This window comes from Phascolarctos cinereus, unplaced genomic scaffold, assembly GCF_003287225.1.
Source record: "Phascolarctos cinereus isolate Bilbo 61053 unplaced genomic scaffold, phaCin_HiC Scaffold_2;HRSCAF=192, whole genome shotgun sequence".
Taxonomy (NCBI): domain Eukaryota; kingdom Metazoa; phylum Chordata; class Mammalia; order Diprotodontia; family Phascolarctidae; genus Phascolarctos; species Phascolarctos cinereus.
In genome coordinates, this window is record NW_027555625.1 from 61,209,098 (window position 1) to 61,234,776 (window position 25,679).

The 25,679-nt window shown below is 45.4% G+C and overlaps 2 protein-coding genes across 6 annotated transcripts in view; one reads left to right on the forward strand and one right to left on the reverse strand.

Annotated features, from left to right (window-relative positions):
* TSNAXIP1 (translin associated factor X interacting protein 1) overlaps positions 1-19,632 on the reverse strand; it is a 28,402-nt gene extending 8,770 nt beyond the window's left edge. Inside the window, exons 1-8 of the mRNA XM_020989317.2 lie at positions 19,044-19,632; positions 7,313-7,412; positions 6,687-6,793; positions 5,986-6,112; positions 3,924-4,017; positions 1,576-1,772; positions 973-1,108; positions 67-236 (exon numbers count right to left, since the gene is read on the reverse strand). Coding sequence (XP_020844976.1) covers positions 67-236; positions 973-1,108; positions 1,576-1,772; positions 3,924-4,017; positions 5,986-6,112; positions 6,687-6,793; positions 7,313-7,412; positions 19,044-19,096 — 984 coding nt within the window. The 5' untranslated portion in view covers positions 19,097-19,632. The remainder of the gene's footprint in view (positions 1-66; positions 237-972; positions 1,109-1,575; positions 1,773-3,923; positions 4,018-5,985; positions 6,113-6,686; positions 6,794-7,312; positions 7,413-19,043) is intronic.
* Positions 19,633-19,790: 158 nt separating this feature from the next.
* Positions 19,791-25,679, forward strand: part of RANBP10 (RAN binding protein 10) — a 135,634-nt gene continuing 129,745 nt past the window's right edge. For 2 of the 5 annotated variants that reach the window (XR_002325093.2, XM_020989320.2), the window contains exons 1-2: positions 19,793-20,062; positions 21,620-21,731. Coding sequence is in view for 3 of the 5 variants with exons in the window: in XM_020989320.2 (XP_020844979.1) it covers positions 19,822-20,062; positions 21,620-21,731 (353 nt within the window). In the remaining 2 variants the exon portion in view is untranslated. Of the gene's footprint in view, positions 20,063-21,619; positions 21,732-25,679 lie in introns of those variants that run through there. The other 3 variants (XM_020989323.2, XR_002325092.2, XM_020989322.2) reach the window with 3 other exon arrangements.

The following is a 25,679-nucleotide window of genomic DNA, read 5'->3' on the forward strand; positions in this document are numbered from 1 at the left end:
AACAGTGTCTCTCCCTAGTCAATCTCCCCATGATGTCCAGCTCTACAGTAGGGAAAACAGTCTCACCATTTCAAATAATTCCTTGTTTTTTTTCTCCTCCATTTCAAAATCCCTCCTGGGGACAACATCACCAAAATTCGCCTTCATTGTGTTGAGTTCCTTCTGAGTTCTGGTGAGGTCTTGACGAGCCATCTTCAAAGCCAGCGTTAACTTTACAGGGTCTTCTCCCCACACATCTTGAAAGATAATCAGCCCCATTAGTGCCCCAGGCTTACTTCTCTCCTGGTTCCAGCAAAAAAAAACCATCTAAGGCTCTTTCTTTCCTCTTGATGTATCCATCTGAGGTTGCTCCAGCCACTGGGTCTTTCAATTTAACTGAATCTCTAACTTTGTGCAAGGCTTTGCGCTAGGGTGTGAGGGGCAAATACAAGGAGAGATGGTAAACTGCACCTCAAACTACCCAAGAGTAGGGGAGATAAGCTATCATAATTAACTATAATGCAAATTAGAATGTGATAGGTGCATAAGAAAGGGACAAAGATGGAAGGATTCTTTTTGATTGGTCAGTGAGGGAAACATTAGAGATCATCTCACCCAATTTCCTTAAAGAGTTTGAGGCTTAGAGACCTTAAGTGATTTGCCCAGGGTCATACAGGTAGAAAGCCACAAAGTCAGGATTGGAACCTAGGTGAAGGGGCTCCCATCTATTGATCTTTCCTTTATGCTGCACTGCCTCAGGCAGAACCTGAGATGATCACAATAGCCCTTGCTTTGCCTTCTTATCTGTCCATCTTATGGAAGATTTGCAAGTTCAGATCTGACATTCCCTACCACTCTCTTTGACGTTATCGAGATCACCCACATTCCTCAGTCCTTACTACCACAGAAGAGTTTACAGAACCACTCCCCACCCATTCCTCCTTTTGTTTCTGACTACACCCAAAAAGGAAGCTCCTGAGGAGTTTTATCTACCTGGACACTGGGCAAGAGACATGTCCTCACGCTGATATCGAAGCTCATTAAGATCAGCAACAAGGATCCTTCTGGCATCTCGTTCATTAAGGAAATGAAGATATTCCTCTGCCAAGGTTTTCCGTAGCTTGGTCACCTGGAGGACAGACTAGCTCAGCTTGGACCATACTCGGGGGCAGCCACAAATTTTCTGATCTTACCTGGACCAGATGAAAAGCTAACAGGTCATGTTCTGCCTAGGAAGTTTTTAATGTAATGATGCTCCTGCTTACCAGATGTGTACAGCTGGAAGAACCAAGACATGTATGACCTTTGTGGGGACTTGGTAGAATCGATTCAGTTAGGACTGAGGAAGAGGAAGAAGCTGTTTCTAAGACCCAGGGGAGACAGGTGTTCACAGGGACAGAGTTGGAGCTCTGAGGGAACACATATTTCTCCTCTCGACCCATGGACTGTGATGTCTGCTAGTAGGGAGGTTTCAGTATATGCTTTCAGGTAGGGCTGGACACCACCAGTTAGATGTTTCCTAAGCAACAGAGTCCTCTTTGGACCCCCCTTGTCAGCAAGGAAAGAAATGATTTGGCAGACTCCAATCAGACCCACTTGAGTTTGCAGAGAGATCTTCTCTTCGTTCTTTTTGTCAATGAGCTTTAATAAATTAATTTTCTCTTTCTTCAACATTTTGATTTCATATCTCTCCTCTGCCCTGATAGCCAGGATTTTTTCATTGCAGTCTTCAGACACATTGACTAGCATGGCTTTCAGTGGCTCCAGAGACCGAATCTTCTCCCTAAAGTGAGCTGATCAAAGCCAGAGAATATGAGGAGTCCTTCAGTCCAGGGGTGTCTTGACTGAGGGGGGGTGGGGATATGGGGTAGTTCTCCAGGTCCTCTCTGACAAGTGATCTGGGTAAAAACCATTTCAAGAAGGACTGGACTGGTTGGTGGGGACTCTAGGAAACAGGTGTTTAAAAAATTATGGGATTAAAATCTAGTTCAACCCTGAATGGGATGTCCCAGTGAAGACTTCTCAGTGTAATTAAGGTAATGAGTTCAGAAGGTAGTGTGAGAAATGAACTCTCAGAAGTGAAGGTTCCTCAAAGGGTCAAATAATTCTTGATTATTACTTTCAAAATCCTCCCCCACTCAGACCCTGTTTTTAAGCACTTAACAGAAAGAATAAGCCCTGCCCCACCCCCAATCTGAGCATTTGTCCTTGGCTTTGAATTTCGTGCCTGGAATGTAAGCCCCACCTCCCGGTTAAGGGGATAGGAAGAAACTTTCAAGCTTAGAATGTAAGCCCACCCCCAGTTAAGGGGGTAAGGGATAGTGGTGGGTGGAGACTTGTTTTCATGGTGGGCAGAGATTTGCTTTTATAAGGCGGCCCCTGTTAGGTGGCCGGTCTCTCTCTCTCTCTCTCCACGTGTATGGGAGGAACAGACAGCCATCTCCTGAGATTGTAATAAAGGTAACCTTTGCTTTCTACTTTGAGAAGTCTCTGAGTTTAATTTGGGTTGGGGTCGCTGTCCCACACAACCCCATTTTATAGATTAGGAAGCAGATCCATAGAAATCCAGATCCAGTGACTTACCTAAGGCCACACAATTAGTTGCTTCATAACTGAGACATTATTTGAACCTGAGTTGTCTGACTCAATCCAGTGCTCCTTTCATGATAACACTTAGTTTACTTGACTAGAGTCTAAACACTCTCATATCTGAAGGCTGCAGGGCTAAGACAGCAACCTGACCAGACAAATCCAGAGCAATATTCCTGAGTTAGTATCCAGGCCAGGACTGGGTATCAAAAGCTTAGGGCTACAAAAAGCCATGAAACTGGGCATACCCTTTGTCCTAGCAATAGCATAACTAGGTCTGTATCCCAAAGAGATCAAAGGAAAAGGTCCTATATGTATGTACAAAAATATATATAGCAACTTTTTTTCTCTTTTTTTATTAATTTATTTTGATTTATCAACAATCACTTCCATAAGCTTTTGAGTTTTAAATTTTTCTCCCTCTCCCTCCCCATCTCCCTCCCCAAGACAGTACACAATCTGATACAGGCTCTACATATACATTCCTATTAAACATATTTTCACATTAGTCATGTTGTAAGGAAAAATTAGGACCAATAGGAGGGACCACAAGAAAGACGAAACAAAACAAAACAGAAGAAAAAAGTAGCAAATAGTATGCTTTGATCTGCATTCTGACTCCATAGTTCTTTCTTTCAGGACAGTACCTTCTCTGCAGTTTATAGTCTTAAGCAAGTTTTTTTTTAAACCTTTTTTTCCTGGTCATGGACCTTCCCGCCCCCCCCCCCCCCCCCGTCCCGCAATAATGTTTTTAAATGCATGAAATAAAATACACAGTACTACCAAGGAAAGCAATTATATTATAATACAGTTATCAAAACAGAAAAGTAAAACAAGTCCATGGACCCCAGGTTAAGAATCCCTGTCCTCCAGAGTTTCTTAGAATACTGAGAGATTAAGTGATTTGTGTAGGGTTACAGGGGCAATATGGGTCACAGGCAGGACTTGAACCCAGATCTTCTTGGTTCTGACAACAGTGCTTTATTGACTATGCCAAATTGCCTTTCTGTGAGGCACAGAATGAAGACTAACTCCCTCCCTTAAAGGTATTGGGAAAATTAATCTGTGAACCACTCTGAAGCTAAGAGGTGCCCCGGGTAGTTACAATGACCTGGTACCCACCCGATGAACCCCACTGTAGAGGCATCAGACTGACTGTTCAGCAGATTTGTGGTGATTTGGTTGTTAGGACTCTGCTAGTACTTGCGAAGGACCTTCCAAGAATTACAGAACCACAATGTTCAGAGGAACCTGGTCAGTTTACTATCAGAGGCAGCACCCACGTGCTCTCTCTCTTACTCATTTATGCACACACTCACACATGCTGGCTGGAGGGGTGGCACCCAAGGTCTTACCTAGTGTGACTTCATATGCATTCTTTATGGAAGACAACAGGGGCTTGTACGTTTTGAAGTCCTCTATAAAGAATTCAAAGATTTCTCTGTAAGGCTGGTGAAAAAAGGAGAGAAACAAACCATGGAGGGAAAGCCAAGGGAAGAAGCCCTTCTGCCCTATTTCTATCTCTCTGAAATGCCCTTTGTGGGCACTTAGTGGGTAGAAGACATGACTTCTTCCATCTTCATTTCCATTCCCTGGGGCCATATGGGATGATGAGAGGATAACAAATGACCAGATATCCGTGACAACCACAGCCACTGTCACTGCTTTTGACAAATACAAGCAAAGATGGGCTTACTTTTGCAATTCTGCTCTCTACAGGCCCCCACAGGTGGGGTTGTGGGTCAGGGTTCAGAACCTTACCTTCTGATTCCATGACCCCCTAATTCTGCCCTTACTTCTCTTGTCTTTCTATGTGCAGCACCTTCCTTCCCCTTCTCTCTGATGGGACAGGAGCGATACCTGTCTCTCAGCCTTTGATGCCTCTGTTCAAGCTTCACCCTACACTTGAGGATACCAGAGTTTTCTTCTGGCTCTGCCACCTTGGGCAAGGGGCTTGCCCTCTCTAAGTTTCCGCTGAGGAGGTTTGAATGGGATGGTCTCTACCATCTCTTCTAATTCTAACATCCCATGAGTCCCTAACTTCCTTTTGATTCCTCCTTCACACATGGCATTTCCTTGACTCTGTAAGATGCACGGATAATATTAGTGCCATAATCATATTTTTTAAAAGTCTGTGCTGGGTCAGTATTTCTCCTATGTGAGTTTGTGATCTGTGTCTGTCTGTCTTATCCATCTTTGACTGTAAGAAGGTAAAACGCAGGGATGTTACTCTATCAATATGTAGCTTAGCAGAGGGCAGACACATACATGACTGCTCATGTGAGGATGGCCCATATAGGTTAGTAGGGAGCCGATCCCGGAAACCTTAAGGGTGAGAACTGCTAACCTCTCAGTAAGGACTCAAGAGAAACACAGAATTCTTGAATTCTACACCTCAGAGTAGCAAAGAGTCCAAGTCCTTCATTTAACAGATCAGGAGACTGAGGCCCAGAGAGAGGAAGGGGCTTTCTTGAGGTCACACCGCTAGTGTCAACCCATGGCCTAAAAGTCATCTGTCTTTATGCCAAGACTCCTTGCTGTATGTTCATCTCAGTGGGTGGGCTGCATCTGATGAGACCTCTAAACAGCTGGGCTCCAAGCATAAGTCTGAGTGATTTCCTTTGGCACTGTTTCTCATATCTCTTACCTCCACTCATATTGATACTATCCCATTTATGGTCTCTCCACTTCTTGTCTAGACTAGCACAACAGCTTCCTAATTGGACTTCTGGACTCCAGTCTGTCTCCCTCTCCGGTCCATTCTCTACACAGCTGCCAAAGTGACATTCCTCAAGCAGAGGCCTTGTCCTATCACAGCCCTGCTCCAAAGAGGTCCAGTGGTTCCCTGGTGCTTTTCAGATCCAAACTCCTCTGCTTGGCATTTAAAGTCCTTCACAGTCTGGCTTCAGCCTTTATGTCCCTTCATGTACTCTAATATCCAGCCAAAAGGGCCAACTTGGGTCCTGAACTCAGTACTCCTCCTCCTTCCACCTCCAGGCCTTTTCTCAGTCTTCCTCCCATATGGAATGCGCTCTCTTCCTCTCAGAATCCTTTCTTCAAGGGTCCTGTGCCACACCCTAGGGGACACCTCTCCTGATCCCCCAATGCTGATCTACATTCTTCTGTTAGAGTACAAGCTCTCTGAGGGCAGGGATTGCTTTCTGTTGTTTAATTTTCGTATCTCCTGCGCCTAGCAGTACTACTGGACTGCACCTTCCTGGCCAGTCGTTTATAGACTTTTTCCTGGGGTCAACATCTGCTCTGACCTGAGGGTCTGACTTCAGTCTAACTCCCTTACTGGCCTTGTGCTGCACACAGGAGGGCTTGGGCACCTGCTTCTCAGCCCCAAGAAGCTTCCTGGTGAGGAGCTCCCTCCCACAGGGACCCCCTTCCCCAGGCCTGATGGAGCAGTCGCACCTGGAGCTTGAGCTCCTCAGAGTTGTCTTTCTTCATGTCCAGAAGAAGCAACTCTTTCCTCAGGTAGTTTTCGAGCTGTTCCAGGTATCGTGGCTTTGAAACGGTGAGCGCGGGCTTGTCTCTGGCCCTGTGGGAAACAGCACTGGGAAGGAGGTTGGCTCTTCATTGCAGACAGAAGCCTAGATTAGTTTACTTTTTGGGGATGGATATTTCTCATCTGCAGGGCAGTTCTCCCACCTCCCAGCACTCCCTGGCCCCCAAGCCCTCTGGACAGTCTGTAGCCCAGATGAAGCTCAGCTCTGTTCACGTGCAGAGTATTTAGAAACAACCACTTGAATGAAGCGGCCACAGTGCTACTCCAGGCATCCGGTAGGAAGAGAATACAAAGGCTGGGATCACCTTGGAAAAATTTGTCCTGCCACATGGGCCCCGTTTTGTACAGTGACAGCCATACCTGCCCTTCTAGAGAGCTCCAGATACAGAAAGAATTCAAGAACTGCAGCAGGCTGGCCTGATTGGAAAGGAGGAGCACACACATGTGTGTGCATGTGCATATGTGAATGTGTGAATACACATACGTGTGTGAGAGTTTATGTGTGTGAGCCTCTGTGTGCTCAAGCAGGCATGTGTACACATATATATGTGTGTGCCTGTTGAGTGTGGATGCGTGTGCGTGTGTGTGCTCGCTCCCACACGCTTACCCTGTTTTGTCGGTGGTTGAGCAGGGTTTGCGGTTCTGTAAGACAGCTTGTGCGCTGGCATTCGCAGGCCATGAGGAGAGACGGCCACCCATGGAAAAATGAAGCGGCTGAGAAACAGGTTCAAGAGAGACAGCTCGCTGTTTCCTGACCTCTGACTTCCCAGTCACTGACTTGGCTTGTATCTTGTGAGTCCGTGTCTGCTGGGTGCTGCCCTCCACCCTGGACTGTCAGCTCCCGTGAGCAGGGTCGGGTTCTGCTTAAGCCCAGTGCCTAGCACAGGGCACTACTTAATAAATGCCTATTGGCCAATGGACTGTGAGGAAGTCTGGTTTCGTGGAAATACTGGTGCATTCAGAGCCCTCACTCTCACTCTGCCTAGGTTGTGACTGTGCACGTGACCCCTAACCTCTGGGAGTGGGGACTGGCTAACAGAGATGCTGCCTGCACACAGCACGGGGAGCCCCCTCACTGTGCACTGGCTGCACCATTGGAAGCCCCACAGCTTCTGCATGTCACTCTCCCATCCCTGAGATGGAGGAGGGGAAGAGTTCAGTGGGTCCAGCTAGCTTGGGCACCCCAGCCTGTCAGCTACCTTGGGAGGATGCTGATAGGAAATGCCCACTCACCGGAGTTTTGCGGTGCTGAAAGATCTTACGTTTATAGAGAGTCTTGGCGTCTGGGAGAGGGCTGGATGTGGTGCGTACTGTAGGAAGAGTAGGATGGACTCTGAATGAGAAGAATGATGAGAGCCTGTCACTGGGAAGCGGATACCCCAGGGCTTTTGTAGAGGAGAAGTACAGAAGCATCAACGGGCTCCACTCCTTTCCCTTTCTTCACCCCAGTGGAGACCAATGGAGGAAAGGAAGTGTCCAGGGCACCTCCTCTATTCTTCCCTGGAAACCCTTTGCTCCTTTTCACCGGCACTTCCTAGCCTAGAGGTCTGCCTACCACAAGTACAATAGGACAAAGCGCTCACATCAGCCTGCTTTGTCATTTGTTTCCAAGTGTTTTGGCTGCCAAATAAAAAGAGCCAAAAAAATATACCAACTGGGTACTGTGGGAAGATGTGGTGGGGGTGATGAGGGGGCCTGTGGCAGGTAGAAAGGAGAAAAGTGGATCTTTCCTGAATTTCTTAAAGCCTCAGGCAGGTGAAGGATCATGAGGTGAGAGGTCTTGGAGCGGGATGGAACTTCAGAGGTTATTCTGCAGCAGAAAGAGCTTGGAGTCCCAGGATCTGTGTTTTGGTCCTGGGTCAGTTTCTCACTAGTCCTAAAGTCATGAATTTTGGTTCTCTCTTGGCATTAGATAAGTAGTTAGAGCGTCTCAGAGCATAACGCCTGGCACACAGCAAGTGCTTGATAAGTGTTTAGTGACAGAGGAGCAGCTAGGTGGCACAGTGGATAGAGCACCAGTCCTGAAGTCAGGAGGACCTGAGTTCAAATCTGGCCTCAGACACTTAGTAGCTATGTGACCCTGGGCAAGTCACTTAACCTTCAGTTGACTAAAAAAAAAAAAAGTTTAGTGACTGATGGAAGCAGAGCAGGACAAGTACTGGAGCCAGACATGTTAAGGAGGGCAGCAGATTATACTTGTGAAAGGAAAAGGAAAACACCCTGGCCTTGGGAGTTTGGAAAATCTAGGTTTGTGCCCTGGTTCTTTTCCTAAGTAACTGTGTGATTGTGATGACCTCCATCTCCTCATCTGTAAAAAGGGGATGATAATCCTTGTTCTGTCTACCTCACAGGGTTTGTCAGGAAAATGTAAAATGTAAAGCTTTTTTAAAAAAATGAATTGTTAATATTTGCAATAGCTAGAAATTTCCCCTCTAGAATCGTGTTCTCTTGCCTCACCAAGGTTCACCGAGGCCAGTGTAGAGCAGCCCCAAGTTTCTGCCATCCTAGAAAGGTCACATGCCTGGCCCCAACCACAGACTGTCATCTGTCTTTCCTGAGGACCAGCCGCAAAAAACATGCAGCCGCCCCTCACCCAGTGCGGCCTTTTCTCTTCGGAGACATTGGCAGAATAACAGAAAGTGCTAACGATCCCTCTCTATTAAGATCCCCTCAGCTATTAGCACTGTTAATGTGAGATGATCCTTGTCCAGATGGCCGAGACCAGATCATAATAAGACCACAGGTCTAGAGGTGGAAGGGACTTGGACCCCATTCAGTGCAGCCCTCTCATTTTACAGGTAAGGAAACTGAGGTCCACACAAGACAAAGGACTTGTCTGAGGCCACAGAGGCGCTAAACGATAGGGGCACCCCACAGAAGCCAAGCCTCTGAGCTGAGTTAGCGTTCTCTTCATCCAGTCATGCTCAGCTATTTTATGGGAGAAGTCTCTTGGCTCACTTCAGTTTTGTCATGCTTACTACAAGTGAAACTGGAAGACAAAAGGAAGCTGCAGCTTAACAGAAGGAAGGCTCACAGATTCTCACTGGAGAGCTAAATCAAGCCAGAGGGCCTGGTTTAGTCACACAGCCAGGGCCAACCCAAAACACCATTTCATGGGACCTCTGATTAGCTCATATGGCAGTACTCGTGATCAACCTTTACAAAACACAACACCGAGAAGTGGAGTGGCGGCTTGGCTTAGAGGATAGAGAGTGGGCCTCAGAGACTGCAAGATCTGGATTCAAGCCTGAGCTGAGTGGGCCTGGACAACTTATTTAACCTCTTAGTGCTCTAATAATAATAGCATTTCTAGAGCGCCTACTGTGTGCCAGGCACTTTACAAATATTATCTCATTTGATCCTCACAACAGCCTTAGGAGGTAGATGCTATTATTATCCCTGTTTTTACCACTGAGAAAACTGAGGCAGAAAGAGGTTAAGTCATTAGCCCATGCTAGATCTGAACTCAGGTCATCCTCACTTCAGGCCCCATGGTCAATCTACATATACTTTTTACAAATTTCTTTTTTTTATTATTAATTTATTTTGATTTGTCAACAATAACTTATATAAGTTTTTGAGTTTTAAATTTTTCTCTCCCTCTCTCCCCAAGACAGCACACAATCTGATACAGGCTATACATATGCATTCCTATTAAACTTATTAGTCATGTTGTAAGGAAGAATTAGAACCAATAGGAGGAACCACAAGAAAGAGAAAACAAAGCAAAACAGAAGGAAAAAAAATAGCAAATAGTATGCTTCCATCTGCATTCAAACTCCATAGTTCTTTCTTTGGATGTGGATAGCATTTTCCATCATGAGACCTTTGGAGATGTCTTAGATCCTTGCATTGCTGAGAAGGGCTAAGTCTATCAATATTAGTCATCGCACAACATGGCTGTTACTGTGTACAACGTTCTCCTGGTTCTGCTCACTTCACTCAGCATCAGACCATACAGGTCTTTCCAGGTTTTTCTGAAGTCCTCCTGCCCATCATTTCTTATAGCACAATAGTATTTCCATTACATTCATACACCACAGCTTGTTCAGCCACTCCCCAATTGATGGGCATTCCCTCAATTTCCAATTCTTTGCCACCACAAAAAGAGCTGCTATAAATATTTTTGTACATGTGGGTCCTTTTCCCATTTGTATGATCTCTTTGGGATATAGACCTAGAAGTGCTATTGTTGGGTCAAAGGGTATGCACAGTCTTATAGCCTGTTGGGCATAGTTCCAAATTGTTCTCCAAAATGGTTGTATCAGTTCACAAGTCCACCAACAATGCATTAGTGTTCCAATTTTCCCACCTCTTCTACAACATTTATCATTTTCCTGATTTGTCACGTTGGCCAGTCTGATAGGTGTGTTGTACAATTACATATACTTTTAACATTTGATGACTTTGTTACAAAAGGGGCATAAGGTACTTCAACAAAAAAGCAGACATAGGGGAGGATGGCAAAAGCAATTTTGGAAAATATGGCTCAGAGAGAGCAATGAGAGAGGCCAGAGATGTGCAGACAGCCTGAAGCCTAACCTGATGAAGAACCCAGTGTGTGGACTGCTAATGGGACAGGAAGCCAAGATGGAGGAATATAGGCAGCAACCCAGCTGAACTCTTCCAACATTTCCCTTGAAACAACTTTAAAATAATTTTTTTTTTTTGCTCTTTGGTGAGGCAATTGGGGTTAAGTGACTTGCCCAGGGTCACACAGCTAGTAAGTGTTAAGTGTCTGAGGCTGGATTTGAACTCAGGTCCTTCTGACTCCAAGGCCAGAGCTCTATTCGCTGTGCCACCTAGCTGCCCCCCTAAAATAATTTCTCAAATCAGATTTTGGGGCAGCACAGCCAGCAAGGTCAGGGTGAGTCATTTTTTCAAGCCTAAGACAACCTAGGAGGTCTCAAAGAGAGATTTCTGACACTGGAGTGGGAGCTGACCCAGAGTTTGGTGGGAGCACCAAGCAGCCGCCCTTGGAGGCAGCTGTGAAGGCTGTAGAGGCAGCAGCAGCTGCTTTGGGAGCCCTCAGCCCAGATGCAGCAACTAGTCAGACAGAGATTATAGGATGCCCTTTGCTGGCACTGGGTGCAGCCAGTGCTGACAGGCAGCTGATTGGCATATTGTGCATATGCAGTTTTGGGCTGCAGTTCCAGGACAGTCACAAGTGAGTAGGGTTCCTGGCTGCAGTTCTAAGGCAGAGGGGAGCTCTACCACTTGTGGCTGCAGGAGAGCAAGGTTTCTGGTCATAGTTCCAGGGCCAAGAGGAGCATTAGCACTGTGGCTGGAGGAAAGCAGAGGCCCTTCCTGGGTAAAGACCAGAACACAGACCAGGACAGCAGTGACCACTCCTTTCCCCAGATCACATCACCTTGGAAGCACTAAAAACCTGCAGATCCCCAGAACTAGCTCTGAAAACAGTAGTTCAAAAAAGCCTAAAGCTTGGCACACAGGGCCTCCCTATATCCAGGTGATCAGAGCTCAACTTTAACATAAATTTCAAAGCCAAGAAATAAGCTGGAAAAATGAGCAAACAAAAGAACTTGACCATCAAAATCTACTACAGTGGCAGAGAAGACCAAGACATACACTCTGGAAAAAACAACATGAAAACAGCTACAAGCAAAGCCTCAAATAAAAATGCTACTTGGCCCCAGTGTCAGCAAGAATTCCTGGAAGAGTAAAAGAAAGAGATAAGAGTGGTAGAGGGAGTTAATTAAAAAAAGTGATAGAGGAAAAATGGGGAAAGGAAATGAGAGTGATGTAAGAAAATTATGAAAAGGGAATGAACAGCTTGGTAAAAGAGGCACACAAATTCATTAGACAAAGGAACTACTAAAAAAGCAGAATAGACCAAATGGAAAAGGAGGTACAAAAATTCACTGAAGAAAATAATTTCTTAAAAATTAAAATTGGAAGCTAATGACTCTATGAGACATCAAGAAATAAAACAAAATCAAAAGAATGAAAAAAATAGAAGAAAATGTGAACTATCAGAAAAATAACTGACCTGGAAAACAGACTGAGGAAAGACAATTTAAGAATTATTGGACTGCCTGAAATCCATGATTAAAAAAAGAGCCTAGACATCATATTTCAAGAAATTATACAGGAGGGAGCAGCTAGGTGGCACAGCGAATAGAGCTCTGGCCTTGGAGTCAGGAGGATCTGAGTTCAAATCCAGCTTCAGACACCTAACACTCACTACCTGTGTGACTCTGGGCAAGTCACTTAACCCCAACTGCCTCACCAAACCCCTCCCCCCCAAAAAAAACAAAAAAAGAAATTATACAGGAAAACTGCCATGACATCTTAGATTCAGAGAGTAAAGCAGAAATTGAAAAAAAAAAAACTCCACCAATTACATCCTGAAAAAGATCCTCAAGAAAAAGATCCTAGGAATTCCAGAGCTCCCAGGTCAAGGAGAAAATATTGCAAGCAGCCAAAAAAAAAAAATTCACATATCATAAAGCCGCAGTCAGGATCACATAAGACTTAGTGGCTTCCAAGTTAAAGGATAAGACGGCTTGAAATAGGATATTCTGGAAGGCAAAGGAGTTAGAATCATCACCAAGAATCACCTACCCAGTAAAACTGAGTATAATCCTTCAAAGGAAAAAATGGCTATTTAATGAAATAGAAGATCTTTATGCATTCTTGATGAAAAGACCAGAGCTGAATAGAAAATCTGACATTCAAACACAAGACTCAAGAGAAGCATAAAAAGGTAAACAGGAAAGGGTAATCATAAGGGACTCAATGAAGTTAAACTGTGTATATTCCTATATGGGAAGATGATACATGTAACTCCTAAGAACTTTGTCATTAGGGCACTTAGAAGGAACCTACATAGACAGGGCATAAGTGTGAGTCAGTTATGTTGGGATGATTAAAAAAAATGAAGGGATGAAAAGGAGAGCTGCACTGGGAGAAGGTGAGAGAGGTAGAATGGGGAAAAGTTTCTCACCTAAAAGAGGCTTGCAAGGAAGAACTTTTATAGTGGAAGAGAAAATAGGGCTTTTATAGTGTAGGGGGAAATGGTGGCAGACAATGCTCGAACCTAACTCTCATCAGAATGGTTCAAAGAGTGAATAATATATATAACCATTCAGTTGGGTATAGAAATCTATCTTACCCAATAAGGAAATAAGAGGGGAAGGGGACTAGAGATGTGGGTCAGGGGAAGAGATGATAAAAGGGAGGGCAGATTTAGAGAGGCAGTGGTCTGAAGCAAAACAGACTTTTGAGGAGGGACAAGATAAAAAAAAGAAAGAGAACAACAGACAGAAGAAAATAGGATGGAGGGAAATACATAGTTAATAATCATAATGGAATATGAATGCGATGATCTCACCCATAAAATGAAAGCAGATAGCAGAATGGATTAGAAAAAAGCAACTAACAATATACTGTTTACAAGAGGCACACCTAAAATAGAAAGACACAGAGAGTTAATACAAAAGGCTAGAGCAGAATCTATTATGCTTCAGCTGAAGGAAAAAAAAAAAGGCAGGGGTAGCATCATGATTTCAGCAAAAGCAAAAATAGACCTAATTAAAAAAGAAAATCAGGGAAAATATGTTTTACTAAAAGGTACCATAAACAATGGAATAATAGAATTTTTTTTTACAGCAAGTTGATCTGATAAAGGCCTCATTTCTCAAATATATATGGAACTGAAACAAATTTATATATAAAAAAGGAGCCATTTTCCAATTGATATGAACAGGCAGCTTTCAGAAGAAGAAATCAAAGCTGCTTATAGTAATAAAAAATGCTTTAAATCTATTGACTAGAGAAATGCAAATTAAAGCAACTCTGAGGTACCACCTTACACCTATCAAATTGGCTATTATTACAGAAAAGGAAAATGATAAATGCTGAAGAGAGATATGGAAAAACAGGGACAGTAATGCACTGTTGGTGCAGTTGTGAACTGCCCCAACCATTCTGGAAAACAATTCAGAAGTAAGTTTGAAGGACTATAAAACTGCACATCTTGTGACCCAGCAATACCACTAGGTCTATATCCCAAAGAGATTTTTTTCCCCCTTGGCAAGAGAGGTTAAGTGACTTTCCCAGGGTCACACAACTAGTAAGTGTCAAATGTTTGATCTGAGGCCAGATTTGAACTCAGGTCCTCCTGACTTCAGGGCCGGTACTCTATTCACTGCACCACCTAGCTGCCCCTTCCCAAAGAGATTTTTAAAAAAGAGAAAAGAACCCAGTTGTACAAAAATATTTATAGCAGCTCTTTTTTTCTGGTGGCAAACAATCGGATTGTAAATTGAGGGGATATTCATCAATTTCGGAACGGTCGAACAGGTTGTGATTTATGATTATGATGGAGTAACTTACTGTGCTATAAGAAATGACGAAGGGGGCGGTTTCAGAAAAACCAGGGGTCTTAAAGACCTATGTGAATTGATGCAAAGTGAAGTGAGAAGAAGTGGGAGATCATTGCGCACAGTAATAGCAGCATTGTAATGATGATCAGAAAAACTTGACTGCTCTGATTGATACAGTGATCCACGACAATTCGAAATGACTTATGATGAAAAAATGCTGTCTCCAGAGAGAAACTGATGAACTCCACGTGCAAACTGAAGTATAATTTTCTTATTTTCTTATTTTTGCCTTTTTTTGGTGATATGGCTAATACAGAAATACGTTTTGCATCATTTTACATGTATAATTAATTTATATCATTTCGTTTGCCTTGTCAGTAGGAGGGGAAGAGGTGGGAGGGAGGGAGAGAATTTGGAACCCAAAATTTACAAAGGAAAAATGTTAAAGATAAATAAATGATAATTTTAAAAAAACTGTGTGGAGCCAAATGACTCAGTGCTTCTCTTGACAGTCATCCCTCTGAGGCTGAGTTCATGAGTTCTCTCTAAGGGGCAGATGGGACAGGGGCCAAGCTTTCAGGGAACCAATAAGAGCAGATGTCCTCTAGGTGGTGCTGTTCTCCCATATTCAGTGGCCTACCAAATGCCAACAGGGTTCCAGCCCCAGGGGTGGGTAGTTAGTGTCTGCTGGCCAAGGTCTTAGGGTTGTCTCCATTGGAGCCAGATTGTGTTGAAGCAATTCCATTTTGTTCCTACATCCCTCCATCTCTCCACCAGCCCCAGTGGAAAGGGGTTCTCTTCGGTTCCATTTCAAAATGGTTTAAAGAGAGTGGGGTCCCATTCTGGACTTGACTTGCCTTAGGGTAGAGGGTACAACTGTTCCCTTCCTATTAACAGCTGGTAACTTCTTACAGCACTCAGAATATCATCGAAAGGGGGGTACCATGAGAATGGGTCATGAGACTGCTTCTCAGCATTTCACACCCTTCTAGATGGATTTGAAGTTTCAGCCAAAATACAGGGGAATTCAGCTGGTACCAGTACAAATACCTATGGCCAGGTTTTTTTCCCCAATAAGAAATCCCAAGGATCTTGGGTAACAGAGGTTACACTTCGAGATAAGACCTTAGAAATAAACTCATTCTAGGCTCTTATTTTTCAACTTGCCCAAGTTCAAAGTAGTAGTATCAGAGGCAATATCTGAACACAGGACATACTCGATTCTCTTCAACTGATCTAGTATTTCTCTTCTTTGTACAAAGTTGTTGGCATAATATTTTTCCAATTAGACGGTGAGCTCCTTAATAAAAGAACATTGTAAAAAATTTTTTGGGATAGGCAATCTGAGTTAAGTGACTTGCCCAGGGTCACACAGCTAGTAAGTGTCAAGGGTCAGAGGCCAGAATTTGAACTCAGGTTCTCCTGACTCCAGGGCCAGTGCTCTATCCACTGCACCACCTAGCTGCCCCTATGAAGGAACATTGCTATAGTGTCTACTATGTGAAAGACACTTTACAAATATCTCATTTGATTCTCACAACAACCTTGGGATCTAACTGCTATTAGTATCCCCATTTTACAGTTAAGGACAATGGAGGCAAACAGAGGGTAAGTGATTTGCCCAAGGTCACACAGCTTGTCACATTTAATATCAAGTTTTCTTAAGTCTTGGCACAGGAGAGTGGGATGAGTATTTATTAACTCAACAACCATGTATTAGGAACTTATCATGCCCAAAGCCTTTCATCATTTATAGGGCCTGTGAAAACAATGGGAAAAATCCTATGTGAAGAAGCCCTGATTCAGGTACTCATCTTCATCATCAACTTTTACCTTCCAAGACCTCTTCATTCAACAGCTACAAAAATACAACTCCCCCTTTGCCAATAGCTGATATGAAAGATAACTTCATAGGTTTTATTTTGCAAATGAGGAACAGTGGCTGGCATTTGAATGTAGGCTGACTGCAAATCCCTTCTGTCTTACTTAATTCAATGAACGTAGGTATTCGTTCACAGGACATCCTAACTGTTTTTGTATCCTTATCGTCCTTTACCTCTTGGGGCCCTAGGGGCTGGGAGCAGTATCAGTTTCACTGATCTTGTGCAGTTCATGAACTTCCAGAAAGGCATCATTGAATTTTAGAACTGGGAAGGCCCTTGGAGATCATCTAGTCCAGCCTCTTAATTTTACAGATGAGGAAGCTGAAACCCAGAGAAAGGAAGTGACCTGCCTAAGGACATACAGATGAGTGGTGAGGGAGCTGAGATTGGCACTGAGGGGGAAGTGTGATAGGATGTGAGAAGCAGTGCAAAGGACGAGAGATTTAGAGTCAGAAAACCTTGCTCTCTTAACTGCCCAGCTGTGTGACTATGGACAAGACTGTTGACCATCCTGGGCCTTAATTTATTCCTTTGTAAAATGGAGAGTGTTGACTGTTTTGAGGCCTAAGGACCCCTCCAGTTTTAAACTGTGTTATCCTAAGTGCTATAGAAGCATGAGGTTTTTTATCATTGGTGAATCCCTCTACCTCATGTAACCTGTGTGATCTGGAGCAAATCCTTCTTTTCTCCAGGTCCCAATGTCCTTATCTGTTTTTAAGCTGAGAGGTCTATCCTTGGCTCATCACTTGTGTAACTTCCCTACTGTGGGCCTCATTTTTCTCCTCTGTAAAACAAGGGGTTGGACTAAATCTCCAAGGTCTCTTCTAGCTCTAAATCTTATGAGAGACACAGAATAGTAGAATAGAAAGAAAGAATTGGAGCTGGAGGGGCAGCTAGGTGGTGCAGTGGATAGAGTGTTGGCCCTGAAGTTAGGAGGACCTGAGTCCAAATCCAGCCTCTGACCAAAAACTTGACACTTACTAGCTGTGAGACCCTGGGCGAGTCACTTAACCCCAATTGCCTAAAACCAAAAAACAAATAAACAAACAAAAGAATTGGAGCTGGAGTCAGGCAACCTTGGATCTGAATCTGCCTCTGACACTTTACCAGTCCCTCTGTGTCCCAGGGTAAATCATTTCAGTTACCAAAGTCCCAGTTTTGTCATCTTGAAATATGAGGAGGGATAATACTGGTAGGGATTATAAATACTTTACAGGACTGTTGAGAGGAAGCCCTTTGTAAACCTTAAGACACCATGGAAATAGGAATTATTTCATGACTCCAAACTAACAGAGTGGTCGCTAGGTGTCAGTAATGGATAGAGTGTGTACTTGGAGTAAGGAAAACCAAAGTTCAAATCTTGGCCTCAGCCACTTTCTGTGCAATTCTGGGCAAGTCCCTTAACCTCGCTCAGCTTCAAGTCAAGTCAACAAGCATTTTTAAAGTGCCTACTCTGTGTCTGACACTATGCTAAGCACCGGGGTAGAAAGAAAGGCAATGCCAGTCCCTGCAAGGAGGCAGCTAGGTGGCCCAGTGGATAGAGAGATGGGTCTGAAGAGTAAGGAAGACCTGAGTTCAAATCTGTCCTCACATACTGTGTGACCTTGCACAAATTATTTAATCTGAGTTTCCTCAACTGTAAAAGGGGGATTATAGTAGTACCTGGCACATGGCAGGTGTTACAGAAATGCTAGCCATTATTATTTTTTATTTTTAATGTCCATTTCTTTGCTTTATTTATTTTTAACATTTATTTTTATAAATTTTGAATTCCAAATTCTCTCCCTCCCTCCAGCCCTTCCCCTACCCACTGAGAAGGCAAGCAATATATCAATTATACATGTGAAGTCATTCAAAACCAATTTCCATGTTAGCCATGTTGCAAAAAAAAAAGCAAGGAAAGTAAGGAAAATGAAAAATAAATAAAATAAAATGCTTCAATCTGCACTTAAGAGTTCATCGGTTCTCTTTCTGGAGGTGGATAAATGCTAGCTATTATTAAGAAGCTCACAGTCTAATGGGGCAGACAACATGCCAACAACTTTGTACAAAGAAAATATACACTAGATAGACTGGAGATAGTCTCAGAGGGAAGGCACTAGAAATAAGGAAGCCCCGACAAGCTTCTTGCAGAAGGTGGAACTTTTGAAACTTGAAGGAAGCCAGGAGATGGAGATGAGGAGGGATAGAGCCCCATACATAGGGGACATCCAGTGAAAACGCCGAGAGTAGGGAGACAAAGAGCAAAAAGTCCAGTGTCAATGGACAGCAGAGTCGGAGGATGGAGAAGAGGGAGGTAAGGTGCAGCTAGACTTTAAAGGTAAGAAAAGGCCAGGTTATAAAGGGATTTAAAAACCGAACCCAGGATTTCATAGTTGTTCTGGGTTTACCGAATCATTTATTGAATCAGAGTATGCCTCAGTTTCCTCATCTACAAAACGGAAATAAATACTAGCACCTCCCTCACAGGGTTGTGAGGACCAAATCATCTACCATGTACAAAGCACTTTGGAAACCTCAAGCGCTATGTAAACGCTAGTTATTATCATTTGCAATTATTATCCTAATAAACTTGGGCACTCTCACAGCGAGTGCCAGTCTCTCCAAGGCAGGGTACGAGCTTTGCCCGCCTGCAGCTGAGCCCAGCTTTCTCTTGGGTTCACCCAGACCAGTCTGGAGCTCTCCCGGAAGGAGAAAGCAAGAAGGGGGATCAAGCTTCTGCCCAAGCCATACCTTACTGTTGCTTGGGAGAAAGTAATATCGCTTGTCGGTCGAGGGAGGGCCATAGTCCCGGGGCCAGTCCCTCTCCTAGGTTATCAACCGTTCGCCCGCAACCCACAGCGGCTCACTCCAGGAGCCTCAGCCGGTATTTGTTTACAGTCTGTCGCCGTGGAAACGGTGCCTGGAGAAGACCCCCCGAGGACAGGGGTGGCCGCGATACTGCCTGAGTGGCGCCGCACGCAGCTAGGTCAGGCTCCCTGCCCCCGACTAGGAGCAGCTCTGGCCCCTTGTATCGGAGGTCTTGGAAGTAGAGACACATGTAATCGCCTGGAGAAAGTCACGTCCGCTTGGAGGAGACTTCCCTAGGACACTCACACAGGTGACAAATAGTAATTAGAGACAAACAAGTTAACACGCTCCAAGGCAACAGCATGACTGTGGCTTCGGGGGTGTGGCGAAGGCTGAGAGGCCAAGGCCGCTTTCCTCTAGGGAATTGTAGTTTTTGCCCTCCGAAAATCTCCGCTTGACAGGGTTCCAACTGAGGAGATACGGACTACCACTCCCAGCAAGCCGTGCGCGTCCGACCTACCGAGCGAACTTGGGCCGCCCCTGAGGCCGCCGGCACTGTGGGATATGTAGTCATTCCGACGGGAAGACACGCGTGTGGACGCGGAAGTGGAACTCAGTTTCCCTGCGGCCTCCCTGGGCTCGCAGCTTATTGGCTGGGCGCGGCGGATCTGGTGCTTGTCTCCCCCCGCCTCTCTGTGACACAATAGCGGCTCCCTCCAAGATGGCGGCAGCGGCGGCGGATCCGGGAGCGGGGAGCCCCCCAGCTGGCGAGTCTTGCGGCGGGGGCGGCAGCGGCGCTGGCGGGCTCCCCTCTCCCGGGGAGCAGGAGCTGACGCGGCGCCTGCAGCGCCTCTACCCGGCTGTCAACCAGCACGAGACGCCGCTGCCCCGCTCCTGGAGCCCCAAGGACAAGTACAACTACATCGGCCTCTCCCAGAGCAATCTCCGCGTCCACTACAAAGGTGCCGGGGTCGGGGCCGTGGGGGACGAGGGGGCCGCAGGGGGCAGCGGGGCCGGGCCCTCCTTGGACAGGGCTCGTGGGATCTAGAGAGAGCTTAGAGACCGCCTAGCGCACCGCCCCCTCCACCATCCCCCATTTCACAGGTGAGGAAACTGAGGCTCAGAGAGGGAAAGAGACTGGCCCAAGGTCACACGGCTCCCAGGTGCTAGAGCTAGGATTCGAACCCGGGCCTCGTGATTGCCCAATCCGGGAGTTTTGCCACCGCACCTCGCAGCGGAATCTCCTCCCTGCTGTCCGAGCCTCCGGCTGATATTTGGGGAGGGGAGTTGGGGGTGGGGATGGGGGGTGGGGGGAGGGAGTACAGTCCCTCTCCGCGCCCACCCCCCCCAGTTCCTGTCCTTCATCTCCATCCTCATTCCTTCCTTTTCAGGCCTTTGCATGATCCGAGAAGGCGTGTGTGTGTGTGTGTGTGTGTGTGTGTGTGTGTGTGTGTGTGTGTGTGTGTGTGTGTGTGTGTGTGTGTGTGTGTGTGTGTGTGTAAAAAAGTGTGTCCTGCCTTATAGCTTTGTCCCCTTATTTCATCACAAATAGACCTAGGCCATAGGGGTTTGGGGTTAGGGTTAGAGATCATCTACTCTTAACCCTTTCCTTTTTTGGGGGGAGGGGGAAGGGAAACTGAGGCCCAAGGAGTCCGACTGATTTGAGCTAAAACCTAAGCCTTTTACCTCCACGCTTAATGCTCTTTCCATCCTTCTTTTGTCTGTGTTCTCAGAATTCAGCCTCATTCAGTTTGGGGTCCCCCCACCCCCCACCTGTTTCCCTGGGGAAGGTTGTCCAGAGGGCTTACTGAAATCTCCAGGAGGCACAGCAGGTGTCCTCTATCTTCTGCCCGCACCTTACATAATGCACTGGGCCCTCCAGGTGCCCTGCAACACAAGGCTCTTAGCTTTCTGTAGTTCAGACTCTACCAAACCATTTGCCGTTTTCTAGTTTTCCTGATGTTAACCTATTGGTGGTGACCTCCCCCACTATAAGCCAGAGGCCTGTTGGCACAGCTTCCTGCTAGACTTGCTCAGGAAGCCCCTCATTTCTGTATTTAAGTGGAAATGTTTAAGTAAATAGAAGAGGACATCGATTCTCTCCCACCCCCACTTCCCAGGTGCCCCAAAGGTGGCTGCCATAATTTCCTGAGAGGCCTGACAAACACCATCTCCTTATCTTTAGAAGTCACATACTAGGGAACATTGTTACCTAGTTTTCAGCTGTATTGTTGCCAGAGTTTCTCGGTCAGTGTTGTTTCTGTCTCTCCAAGTCCTGGAAGAGGTGAGACAAAGTAAAACCTGCAGCCATAGCATATTCTGTAGGTCATTTACATAGTTACATGCAGGGCCATACTTTCAACTGATTGAATTGTCATCGAATTCCTCCTTTCGCTGTGTGAGAATTACTTGTGGTGTGTCCTTGTTTGGGCTCCACTGCAATAAATCACCGAATAGTAAGGAGGGAGGCTGCTGTTAGCAGTTCCTTTTCCTAAAGTTTCCCTACCCCTTTCTTTCAGGTCATGGCAAAAATCACAAAGATGCTGCATCAGTTCGTGCAACTCACCCCATACCTGCTGCCTGTGGCATTTATTATTTTGAAGTGAAGATTGTCAGTAAAGGTAGAGATGGGTAAGTCACCTCTCACTGTGTCTCAAAGATGAGCTTTCCTTGTCCATCAGGGTTGGAGGTCACCCAGTTGATGTTTGTGGGCCCTAGCTAAGGAGCCAACAGGTGGTAAGGTAATAATGTACGACTGGAAGAGGAGGCCCTTGTGAACTGACCTTGGCCTACTTGATTGTGGGTTTTCCGTTTAGCACTATTGTCTCATCCAGCAAACCCAGCTGAGAGAGAGGTCTTTGCTAGGCATGATGTAAGAGGGATGGAACCATAAGGGGATTGTCTGCTGCTCATTCTTTTGGATGAGAAGTTTACAAAACTGTCTCACATTCATGGATTGGGTTTTCCCGACTGTCACGTTGGAAATAAGCGAAGTCACTCCTCCGTCCTCTTTCCCCCTGCCATTAGGGCTCTTTCCACATTGAAGGCTGTTTCTTATAGCTTATAATCTGTTGCAGATTTCAAGGGGAGGGAGAAAATATATTTTGTAGCATTCACAAAGGCAGTAAGAGAAGACAAGAGACTGAGGAAGGACAAAGTAACTGTCTTTAAGTGCTTGGAGAGATGTCATATGTGGAGAGGGAGGGAGATTAGATTCATTTTCTTTGGTGCCAGAGGGTGGATCTTGAAGCAGTGGGTGGCAATGGTGGAGGGACACATTTTTGGTTCAGTTTAACTGAAAACTCCCCAACAGTTAGACCTGTTTCAAAATGGAATGAGCTGATGAGGAGGTGGTGAGCTCCCCAGTTGTTAGAGATGTCATGGAGGGGCTTTCTGTTCTCTCTGGATGACTTCTGAGGTGCCTTCCAACCGTGACACTGCATCTTTGACTTGTCTCTAGGGAAACAATGAGGATGAGTGTTGGCCTTGCACCTCAAGGTATTTTTAAGTGGAGTGACTTGAATCCCTGTCTGACTAGCTTTAGAGGGGCCTAATTCAAGTAAGTTGGAGTGAGGCCCACGAATTCAGGGTAATCCAAAACTAAATACACAGGAACTATCAAAGTCATTATAGGGGAGAAAGTTATTTTCTTTATTTCTTCCCTGCTCCCAACCCCATCTGCACCAACTGTCTTTCTCTAATGGCTGGAGACAGAGCAGGTGTTTAGTTGTGAAAGAACATGAAAGCAAATGTATTGGCAATCCTTCCCCAGTCAGCCTTAAGTCTGTGGTGGGAAATAGGCCATCCCTTGCTAATGATCTGAGCTCTGGGGTAACTTCTGCCATGCTTCAGCTCTCTTAGGGACATTCTTCCTGGGCCAGCATGCAGAGAGAGCTCTGCTAAGTGCTTTACTGGAGGGTGACCTGATCAGCAGGGCCATAGGCTGGCCTGCCTTTGTCCTCAGTAGGCTTTGTGAGCCCAGCTGGAAAGTCAGGCTGTGTCTCAGATTACGTAGGAGCTGGCATCTTTTTGTGGAAAGAGGTCTGGGTCAGGAGACGGGTTCAAATCCCAGGCCCAGCACTTAGTTACTGTGTGACCTTGTGCAAGTGACCTCATCTTTTTGAGCCTCAGTTTCCTCATCTGTAAAGTGGTGATGATGATACTTGTAATGGCCACCACACAGGGTGGCTGTGAAGAAAGCCCTTTGTTAACTTTAAAAGACCATAGAAATGGGAGCTATTATTACACAAAATAAAGGTTTAGCAGAGCTGTGGCGATTTGAACATGAATTTGCTGTGTGGGATCATCTTATTTCAGAGAGTCTAAAGAGAGTCAGGCATCCTCTTTCAGCTTCAGATCTCAGCTCTGTGTGTGTTTGTGTGTGTGTGTGTGTGTTTATGTATGTATGTATGTATATATGTGTGTATGTATGTGTAGTGCTGGTGGTGGTGACAGTGGTGGTGAATTTGGCTCTTGGACAACCTGAGGAGTGTGACTTTGACACAAAGGACCCAGATGAGCCAAGCCTAGATTGAGACTCAGCTGACAGCTCCCCAGTGGCCAGGGCCTCATAAACAACCCAGGTAGATGTGCTCTGAAGGAGAGCTGGTATGAGGCCTGGCACCTGGCAGGCCCTTCCCCCCCTTCCCCTGGCACATGGAACAGGTGGGCCAGTCTGGCCACAATTCAGGACTGAGGCTGTCACTAAGCAGGAATACTCTGGGCAGTCATATTCACCGTTCTGTTTTGACTTGGGACACACCTGTGAATCCTCATTTTGTATGGTGCTTGTCCATTCATTATCTCATTTGATCTTAGGACCACCTCAGTGAAATAGATGGGGCTAGTGGCATTATTCACATTCTACAAATGAGGAAACTAAGTCTTAGGGAGATTAAGTGATTGACCTCAGGTCACCCAGTACCTCACTATTGGGGTTCCATGACTCCTAGGCTAGATCACACAGTCTTGTGTGGGTATTCATCATAAGCATCCCTTCTAGCCTGCTAGTCCTCTCCTAGTCCAGTCATTGGCTCATCCCTTCCCCCAAACCATATGTAGAGATGCCTAGAACTGTCAAAACCACTTTAACTCAGCAGGTATCACAGTCATCCCTCCTACAGTTTTCCTTGTCAGGAATTGGGTGAGGAGGGGCTTGCCTGGGTTGTTGTTGCTTTGTTTTTTTGATGTACCAAAGTATTTTCATGCTCTGGTTTGCATATTTTTTTTTTAATTTTTAGGCATTTGGGGTTAAATGACTTGCCCAGGGTCACACAGTGTTTTGGTCTGAGGTCGGATTTGAGCTCGGGTCCTCCTGACTTCAGGGCTGGTGCTCTATCCACTGCACAGCCTAGCTGCCCTGGTAAACTCTTGAGCTCTAGAGGATTTAGATGAAAAATGCATATGTTTAGGGGATGTAGTTTTTCTGTCAGTGCTGTATTAGAGCTGGGCATTGGTCTTAACTTGTAACTCTTTTTTTTGGTGGTAACTTCTAATTTGCAAATTTGAGAATTGTCACTTTGAACAGCATGCTTATAAATATAATGTTCAAAAAAGTATTTCTGAATTTCAGTGTTGGGGTCACAGAGGAGTGTGGTAAATGCCATAGTGCTCAGATTTGTTTCCCGGTGCCTCTTGGTGGCAATGGGAATCTGGATTAAGAACTGGATCTTTGGTCATGTGACTAAGTAATCATCAGTGATCTGTTAGGAAGTACAGCCATACATTCTGTGGTAAATGCAAAGGCCTTAATTGGAAACCTGAGCTTAGTGTACAATTTAGGGCATTCTGATGGTGGTGGCCTTTGCTACCTTTGGCCTCATTACCATGAGATGATATTTAGTGGAGTCCAAGCGGAACAGACTGTGTTTTTGGGAAAAAGGCCATCTGACAAGAAAACATCAGACTTCTTTTGAGTGGTGTCAGGAGAAAGATGGCAGAGTACTTTTAACTGAGTTGAGGTTCATCTTGTTAGAAAGCCCCAGAGGCACCAAAATGGAGTTTCCTCTGAGATGAGCTGCATCCTGGGGATGGCAGCATGCAGCCCTGCTGGAGTCCATAGTCCTCGGTGATGACACACTGAGGGTGGGGCTGGCAAACAGATACTATAATATTACTCTCAAAATAGATCGTAACCTCATCCAGGCTGTGGCCTTCTGATGCATCATGTGTGGCCATACCTAAGCATGAGCCCTCTCTGAGGACCTCCTCCTTCCTTCCCCCACCCTTGGGCTCATGAACTCATCTCTCCTCTCATTGTTGTTTCAGTGTCTCAGTTCCTGGTATAGGACCTCTGAATGGGGTTTGGCCTTCTCTGCTGATGCTGACTCTGTGCACTCTGCCTGGAGAACAGTGACTTAATTTTACCCAGGCAGCAGAGCATTGTCAGAGGGGCTGTGTAAGCAGGAAGGCAGTTAACTTTGGATTGTGTGAAGTTTTTGAGGAATGAGAGGGAGTCTGATCTGCGACTTGCTTTAGCCAGGCCTCTCTAGTTCTGCCCTGAGGCCCAATGTAGTAAGGCTCTAGTTCCTTAGTTAACATAAAGTATCCCGCCCTAGCCTTTGAGTATCTGGTAGTTGA